Source organism: Sphaeramia orbicularis, chromosome 24 (assembly GCF_902148855.1).
Source record: "Sphaeramia orbicularis chromosome 24, fSphaOr1.1, whole genome shotgun sequence".
NCBI classification, from domain to species: domain Eukaryota; kingdom Metazoa; phylum Chordata; class Actinopteri; order Kurtiformes; family Apogonidae; genus Sphaeramia; species Sphaeramia orbicularis.
Genome location: NC_043979.1, coordinates 19519365 through 19528973, shown reverse-complemented (window position 1 = coordinate 19528973; position 9609 = coordinate 19519365). Strand labels below are relative to the sequence as shown.

At 36.8% G+C, this 9609-nt stretch overlaps 1 protein-coding gene across 1 annotated transcript; it reads left to right on the top strand.

The window, feature by feature from the left end:
- The first annotated feature begins 6980 nt into the window (after positions 1–6980).
- On the top strand, positions 6981–7982 carry LOC115415477 (thyroxine 5-deiodinase-like). Its single transcript, XM_030129067.1, has one exon. It carries the CDS (start codon positions 6981–6983, stop codon positions 7785–7787), a length of 807 nt encoding a protein of 268 aa, XP_029984927.1. The 3' UTR covers positions 7788–7982.
- Positions 7983–9609: the final 1627 nt, after the last annotated feature.

Sequence of the window (9609 nt, the reverse complement as noted above, 5' to 3'; positions counted from 1 at the left end):
CTTAATCTCAGGGAGGTTTTCTTGGTTAGATAAAGGTAAAATAAATAAATAAAATAAAACTGTGTTGGTTGTTATGGAACTGAAACAACTAAACCCATGAATATACAAGAGAAAAGCTGGAGAATAACTGTCCACTATAGTGACCTCTATGCATGAAAGGGTTAAACAAAAGTTGGGTTTTTTTTTTTGCATATAATCTCCATGAAACGAGTAATAAGTGGTATTAGAGTATGTTAAAATGTGAGAAAACATCAGATTAACAGCATTAAAAAAATTTAATTTCATAGTTTTCAGACACCATATCAGTAAATACAGGTTTCTTTGCTTCAAAAATTAAAGGCATGGTGTCTAGCATAGTGGACATTTTTGCAACTCCATGAAAAACAGGTTCATAAGAAAATTTTCTTCAGGCATGTTTTTTTTTTTCATGCCTAAAGAGGAATAAAAACACTCAAGAAAAATATCTGGACTGAGGTTCTCATAATTCATGCATGAAAGGGTTAATGCAGTGGTTCTCAAACTGTTTCTGTTGCGCTCCCCTTTGAAGAATGAAAAATGGGCTCTATGCACAGCCTCACTACTTCCTGAACTTCAGGTGGGTCCTTTATTTCCTGTCTTTCATTATTGGACACACTCATTAATTAATTAATTAATCAGTCACGACAACAAGTAGCAGATACACCTAGATTAATCAGTGTGTCCAATAATGAAAGACAGGAAATAAAGGAGCTGCTTTAAGTTCAGGAAGTAGTGGGGCTGTACATAGAGCCCATCCCAATACAATTCCAACAAAATGGGTCAAAAATTTATTTTTCGGACCAAAAATAAGGTCGTTCTTATGCCCCCCCCCCCATCATGACACACCCCCCTGTTATATGACGTCGCAACCTCTAAAGTTGGAGAACCACTGAGTTCATGATGTTTGATGGGTGACGTGGTGGTGCAGTGGATAGCGCTCGTGTGTCACAGCAAGAAGGTCCTGGGTTGGGGGTGGGACCTTTGTGTGGAGCAAGGTTATCATTAACGAAAACTAACGAAATGACGAAAACTAGAATTGAAAAAATATTTTCGTTAACTGAAATAAATAAAAACTAGAATTAAAAGAAAAAAAAGATAACTAACTGAAACTGTATTGTGTGCTTACAAAACTAACTAAAACTTATAAAAATTACGGCTAAAATTCCCTTAGTTTTTGTCTTTGTCAATGTCGGATTGATACAAAATCGATTTATTTCACTTGAGCATTTTAGCTAGCGGCACCGTACAGTACTTCACAGTCTGTCACTTCTCGTCACTTGTTTACAGTCATCTTCTAGTCCCCACTCTTCCTGGAAACATGGAGACTAAAGCTGGGAGAAAACAGTAGAGTCCTGTCTGGGATTTATTTGAATACGACACAGAAGAAGAGAAAAGATATGATGAAACTAAAACTAAACTAAAACTAAGCATTTAGAAAAAAAATGAAAACTAATAAAAACTAGCAAACCTGCTCTAAAAACTAATCAAAACTAACTGAATTAGAGAAAAAAAAAAAGTCAAAACTAAATAAAACTAAACTATAATAAAAAATCCAAAATTATTATAACCTTGGTGTGGAATTTGCATGTCTGTCTGTGTGGGTTCTCTCCAGGTACTTTTTCCCACCATCCAAAGACATGTACTGATAGGTTAATCGGTTAATGCAGGGGTGTCAAACTCATTTTAGTTCAGGGGCCACATTAAGCCAAATTTGATCTGAAGGGGGCCGGACCAGTGAAACAATAACATAATAATATATAAATAATGTCAACTCCAAGTTTTCGTCAATGTTTTAGAGCGAAAAAAGTAAAATTATGCGATGGCAATGTTTGCATCTACCAACTATCCTTTAAAACAATGTGAATAACATGAACAAACTGAAAGTCTTAAGAAAACTAAGTGCAATTTCAACAATATTATGCATCAGTTTATCATTTACACATGTAAATTATAACTTACAGATCACAGTGGATCAACAAACACACAAAACATTTAATAAAGAGGCAGAATACTGCTAAACTTACACTTCAGATATTTCAAATTTTTTCATATTTGTTCAGGTTATTCATGTTTTTTTGTGAAATGATTGTTTGTTTTAGTGTAAATACAGTAAAATGACATAAAAATGTTTACATTTAGAAGGGAAACATTTGGAGTTGTGAGTATTTATAGGTTATTATGATAGTATTTTACTGATACGACACACTTGAGATTAAATTGGTGTGTATGTGGAACCTGAACTAAAAGGATTAATATCTTCAGTGCGATTTTTACATTTCACAAATTAATCCCACAGGCCAGACTGGACCTTTTGGCGGGCCGGATTTGGCCCCCGGGCCGCATGTTTGACACCTGTGGGTTAATGTAAATGGCCCATAGGTGTGAATGTGGTTGTTTGTCCCTATATGTCAGCCCTGCGATGAACTGGTGACTCATACAGGGTGTACCCCGCCTTTGCCCATAAATAACTGAGATAGGCTCCAGTGACCCCTGTGACCCAAGTGAGGATAAAGTGGGCTCAGATAATGAATGAGTAAATGATAGATTTGCTGAAAAAGTCACTTTTTCTCCAGTTGTCTCTGCTTTTGAAATAATAACCCTCAACTTCCTGAGCTTTAATGAACATCTACATGATTAAGGCTAAAGATGTTCATTTTGTCTTCTGTTTATGTAAATGTACTATTTACTTTTGTTCCGACAAGGTATAGGTATAGTTATTAGATGTTACCTGCTGCTGCTGGACTCACAGTCGAAACTGTCAAGCAAGTAACATCTAATAACTATACCTATACCTTGTCTGAACAAAAGAAAATAGCACATTTATCTACATGATTAGTAAATTAACCCTGTAAAGCCTGAACCATTAAATCATTGACTGAAAATTCCAGTTCTTTGAAAATGGAGCCTTTATTGCTCCTTCTGAACAATGAAAAAAAAAGTTTTTTCCAAATATCAATTTCCATGTATGAGTTTCAATTTTGTATCATATTTGATACATCGGGTCTCAATGCTCAAATGTTATTATTTTTGAACAAACATTACATAATATAACACAAACATGTCTAACAAATTGGTAATTCCTTTTCAAAATTGGCAAAGTTCTGCCTCTTAACAATCTTTTAGTGTAACTAGAAAGGCCTCTGGTGAATGAATTCCTCCCCCCTGGTGGATTATCTGTGTATTGCATGTATCTAATTGTATACATCAGGTTTTTCAAGACAAAAAATATCACACTGATCATGTAGAGGGCTTCAAAACTCATGTTTCAAATAGGATATGTTCGGCATTATAGGGTTGGGCTGTAGGAAAATACCTGATTTTCACTGAAAAAACACAAAATACAGAACATAATAATACAATAAATGGTGATACATCTCTTAAAGAAAGTTACATTTAGAGAAACATTCATTTGGGGCCTGCCACATTAGTAACTCTGGGTCTTTATGGGTTAAGATGCAGTAATGTTTCAACAAAAAAAAGCATATCTGTATGAAAGCATTGATAAAGTTCGACTTTGATTCCACAGCCACTTTTTTCACGTATTTCTTTCGTGATGCTTGCGTAATCTCCTCCTTGCCATTCTTGTCACATCATTGCATCTGGAGTAGCTTGTCATGTCTGATTGTCGAGTACCAATCAATGTGTTTGCGATGCCTTCATGCATGCATCTACTCCATCTGATCACCCTCTTCTGCCTCCTCCAGTTATTTTCACGTCTCCTTGGTCCTCTCCGTCGTCCTCTGCTTTACATGGCGCCTCCTTAATTCAGCGGAGAATGTTTGTTCATAACACCGCTGATTAAAAGCTAATCTGAAAAAAAAAAAAAAAAAAAAAAACGGGGCAGTTTTCTTTGGAAATGATCAGCTCTAATCTGTTTGTTTTGCGATGGAAACGCATAAGAAGGTGTCGAGACCGAAAGACGGGGTCAGCAATGTAAAATATGGAGGGATATGATGGATTGTGGGAATGGGAGCTGAGACAGACGGGCACATGCTGGTTTTGTTATGAAACAAATCTAACCTCTCACATGGCTTCACTTTGTACAAACACCTGTATCGAGGTGGAAACACTCGTCTGCTGTGTAAGGTGGAGATCACACTTTGCTGGTTATATCATTTCTAACAAAGAAAGCCCTACTGATTTTACACAGATAGTAAACTCATTATGGCTTAAATCTGGCCCAAAACTGGCATGCCATTTTGGCAAAGGTCTGGGCGGATGTATGGCCCAAAACAGGCAAGCCAAAATCAAACCAGAAGGAAGCCAAAATTCACCCAAAACTAATTGTGGACTTCCAAAATATAGCCATAATTGTCCCAGAAAAGCCCCAAATCCCCATAATCCAGCCAAAAAGTAGCCAAAACTGACCCAAAAGGAGGCCAAAATTCACCCCAAATTTGTGTTGATCATGCTTTTAAAATGAAGTGGGGTTTTCTTCTGGGTAGAAATTCCCGCTCTTTGCTCAGTGTTTTGGCTTTACAGAAATATGCCAAAACACAACCAAAACACATCCACATATGGAATAAGATGTTCCCAGATAGCAAGTATTTTGGCAGTATTATGGCATACATTTGGCATTTTTGGCTTTCTTTTGGCATTATGAAAACCTTTAGGCTTAACTATGGTATGATTCAGGTTATCCATAATAGATATGGAGGCACCAGCAGTATATGGCTGAGTTAAGGCGTATGTGTGGTTAACCAAAAGACTGGGCAAAGAGTGGGATCAAGTATAGGGATGGTAGGGCATGTTTATGGCAAGCCAGAAGATTGACTATAGAGCGGCAACATCTTATTCCATATATGGATGTGTTTTGGTTGTGTTTTGGTATATTTCTGTAAAGCCAAAACACTGCGCAAAGAGCGGGAATTTTTACCCAGAAGAAAACCCCACTTGATTTTAAAAGCATGATCAACACAAATTTTGGGTGAATTATGGCCTCTCTTTGGGTCAGTTTTGGCTACTTTTTGGCTGGATTTTGGGGATTTGGGACTTTTCTGGGACAATTATGGCTATATTTTGGAAGTCCGCAATTAGTTTTGGGTGAATTTTGGCTTCCTTCTGGTTTGATTTTGGCTTGCCTATTTTGGGCGCATACATCTGCCCAGAACTTTGCCAAAATGGCATGCCAGTTTTGGGCCAAATTCAAGCCATAATGATTTTGCTATCTGGGCTGCTGCTCTTTAGTCAATCTTCTGGCTTGCCATAAACATGCCATTCCATCCCTATACTTGATCCCGCTCTTTGCTCAGTCTTTTGGTTAACCACACATATGCCATAACTCAGCCATATACTGCTGGTGTCTCCATATCTATTATGGATAACCTGAATCATACCATAGTTAAGCCTAAAGGTTTTCATAATGCCAAAACCCAGATAGCAAAATCATTATGGCTTAAATCTGGCCCAAACTGGCGTGCCATTTTGGCAAAGTTCTGGGTGGATGTATGGGCCCTAAATAGGCAAGCCAAAATCAAACCAGAAGGAAGCCAAAATTCACCCAAAACTAATTGCGGACTTCCAAAATATAGCCATAATTGTCCCAAAAAAGTCCCAAATCCCCAAAATCCAGCCAAAAAGTAGCCAAAACTGACCCAAAGAGAGGCCAAAATTCACCCAAAATTTGTGTTGATCATGCTTTTAAAATCAAGTGGGGTTTTCTTCTGGGTAGAAATTCCCGCTCTTTGCGCAGTGTTTTGGCTTTACAGAAATATGCCAAAACACAACCAAAAAACATCCACATATGGAATAAGATGTTGCTGCTCTTTAGTCAATCTTCTGGCTTGCCGTAAACATGCCATACCATCCCTATACTTGATCCTGCTCTTTGCTCAGTCTTTTGGTTCACCACACATATGCCAGAACTCAGCCATATACTGCTGGTGCCTCCATATCTATTATGGATAACCTGAATCATACCACAGTTCAGCCTAAAGGTTTTCATAATGCCAAAAGAAAGCCAAATGTATGCCATAATACTGCCAAAATATTTGCTATCTGGGTATAGTGTTTTAACTAGACAAGCTCTTTTTTTTTTTTTTCCTTTTTTTGCTTTTACTATCGTTGATTGCAAAATGTTTCCGTTAAATGTGCTTTAGAAATAGTTACATTTCACCAGAAACCTTTAGTCATTTCTTGTCAGTCCTGCTTGTGGGAAAAATACAAGGTCAAACCGAAAGTGAGGATGTTCCGGTGATTATTCTTAAAGGAATGGAAACAAAAAGTCGACCTGTTCAACCCGCCTGAGACTCAAACGTGTCAGTCTCATAATGAATGTACTTCCACGAAAATCAGTTAAGATGTCGACACGCCGCAGTAAAACTGAATGACAACAGTGTATTGTCACATGAAAGGAAATGATCAAACCTAGTGATGGCTGGTGTGTGTCATTCTTTGGTGAGGTGTTCAGTACTCAGGGGCCAAAGCTAAAGCTGAGCAGTGACTCATCCAGCTCCTGGTCTGTAGGAACCCAGCTCCGTCTAGTGGTGGAATAAGGAACTACAAGTGAGTTAACAAGCAGAATTAAGTTTATTTCATTTGATTATTTTTCTTCTTTTTGTAAGCAGCAGTGTGCGTAATGACAACCTAATTAAAACCAACCCAAGTGTTTCAGTTCAATAAAAGCGCATCCATGTGGACTAAAGGCTACCCGGGTTTAACTCTATATATGTGTGTGTATGTGTGTGTGTATGTGTGTGTCTCCCAGAGTTGACGGGAGGTAATCCCCACCATGTGAGTGGGCGGTGCGGGTACCGGAGGCGTGTTTTTGCTTTTCTCCTTTTTTTTTCCTCCTTTTTTTTCATTATTCAAATGCTGCTGTACCTATAAAAAGAGTGCCCGTGTGCGTCAGATAGTTTTCTCCAATGGGTAAAGGTGACTAAACACTAGTTGTGTGTTCCGCCGGTCCGGTCGCATCCTATCGCCGGGATAAAAAAAAAAAAAAAAAAAAAAAAAAAAAGGAGATGATGCACGACTCCGGTGGTGTCCAAATGGCGAGGGCGCTGAAGCATGCAGCCCTGTGCCTGATGCTGCTGCCCCGGTTCCTCCTGGCCGCCGTCATGCTTTGGCTTTTGGATTTCTTGTGCATTAGGAAAAAAGTGCTGCTGAAGATGGGAGAGGCGCAGGACAGTCCCGACGACCCACCGGTGTGCGTCTCCGACACAAATAAGATGTTTACCTTGGAGTCCCTCAGGGCTGTTTGGTACGGGCAGAAATTGGACTTCCTCAAATCTGCGCACCTCGGACGCGCTGCGCCTAATACCGAGGTGGTGATGGTCCAGGAACGGAGGAGGGTCCGGATCCTGGACTGCATGAAAGGGAAGAGACCTCTCATTCTTAACTTTGGCAGCTGCTCCTGACCGCCGTTCATGACGCGTCTGGCGGCGTTTCAGCGCGTCGTCAACCAGTACGCAGATATTGCGGACTTTTTAGTTGTATATATCGAAGAGGCGCATCCGTCAGACGGTTGGGTGAGCACAGACGCGCCTTATCAGATCCCCAAGCACCGCTGTTTGGAGGACAGACTGAGAGCCGCTCAGCTGATGCTGGCGGAGGTGCCCGGCAGTAACATAGTGGTGGATGACATGGATAACTCATCCAACGCCGCGTACGGAGCCTACTTTGAAAGACTTTACATAGTGAGGGATGAGAGAGTGGTGTACCAGGGAGGCAGAGGGCCAGAGGGATACCGGATTTCGGAGCTCAGGAACTGGCTGGAGGAATACAGGAACGATCTGGTGAATTCCCAAACAGCGGTGCTCCATGTGTAGTAGAATAGAAGAAGATGCTGAACTGCTGCTGCTCTGCCCATTCCGCTTTCAAGTGTCCAACTCACAGTGCAAAAGATTCAGATGCTGCTATATCCAATGTTCACACACGGCACATCATGTTGTTTTGACATGCGTTGAGATGTGAAAGAGACTCTGAAAAAAAAAAAATAGCCTAAAAGTCGTGTTGAAGCCTGAGTCTAGACCAGTGGTTCCCAATCTGTTTTTGGTTCGTGACCCCATTTTATTATCACAGATTTTATCAAAACAGAGACTTTTTTTTTTTTTTTGGCTAAAAGTAATTTGTTTTTGATCATGTAATAGTTTGCTATACTATGTTGCAAAAAAGTTAATTATAGATGGCATATAGACTATATAATGTACATTTTTATTTGTACGTTTTAATTTATTATCATTATTATTATTATTATAATTTTTTTTTTTTTTTTTTTTTTTTTTTTTTTTTTTTTTTTTTTTTTTTTAGAAATTTTTAGAAATTTCTGGTGACCCCAGACATTCAAAACAGGGACTTTTTTTTCTGAGATTAATTTCTTTTTGATCATGTAATAGTTTGCTATGCTATGATGCAAAAAAACGTTAATTTTAGATGACATTTAAACTACATAATGTACATTTTTATTAGAAAGTTTTAACTTTTAATGATTTTTTTTTTTTTTAATAAATTATTAGAAATTTCTGGTGACCCCAGACATTCAAAACAGGGACTTTTTTTTTTTTTAATTAATTAATTTCTTTTTGATCATGTAATAGTTTTTTGGGTTTTTTTTTGTTTTGTTTTTTTTAAATAAATTATTAGAAATTTCTGGTGACCCCAGACATTCAAAACAGGGACTTTTTTTTCTGAGATTAATTTCTTTTTGATCATGTAATAGTTTGCTATACTATGATGCAAAAAACTGTTAATTTTAGATGACATTAGGACTACATAATGTGCATTTTTATTAGAAAGTTTTAATTTTTAATGATTTTTTTGTTGTTGTTTGTTTTGTTTTTTATAAATTATTAGAAATTTCTGGTGACCCCAGACATTCAAAACAGGGACTTTTTTTTTTTTTTTTAATTAATTTCTTTTTGATCATGTAATAGTTTGCTATACTATGATGCAAAAAAACACGTTAATTTTAGATGACATTTAGACAACATAATGTACATTTTTATTAGAAAGTTTTAACTTTTAATGAATTTTTTTTTTTTTTTTTTTAATAAATTATTAGAAATTTCTGGTGACCCCAGACATTCAAAACAGAGGCTTTTTTTTTTTTTTTTGGGCTAAAATTAATTTGTTGTTGATCATGTGATAGTTTGCTATACTGTGTTGCAAAAAAAAAAAGTTAATTTTAGATGACATTTAGACTACATAATGTACATTTTTATTAGTAAGTTCTGATTGTTTTTTTTTTTTTAAATAAATTATTAGAAATTTCTAGTGATCCCAGACATTCAAAACAGTGAGTTTTTTTTTTTAATTTTTTTTGGCTAAAATTAATTTGTTTGTGATCATGTAATAGTTTGCTATACTATGTTGCAGAAAATGTTAGTTTTAGATTACATTTAGACTACATAATGTACATTTTTACATTTACAATTTATTTATTTATTTTTTTATAAATTTTTAGAAATTTCTGGTGACTCCAGACATTCAAAACAGACTTTTTTTTTGGCTAAAATTAATTTGTTTTTGATCATGTAATAGTTTGCTATACTATGTTGCAGAAAAACGTTCATTTTAGATGACACTTAGACTATATAATGTACATTTTTACATTTACAATTTTTTTTTTTTTTTAATAAATTATTAGAAATT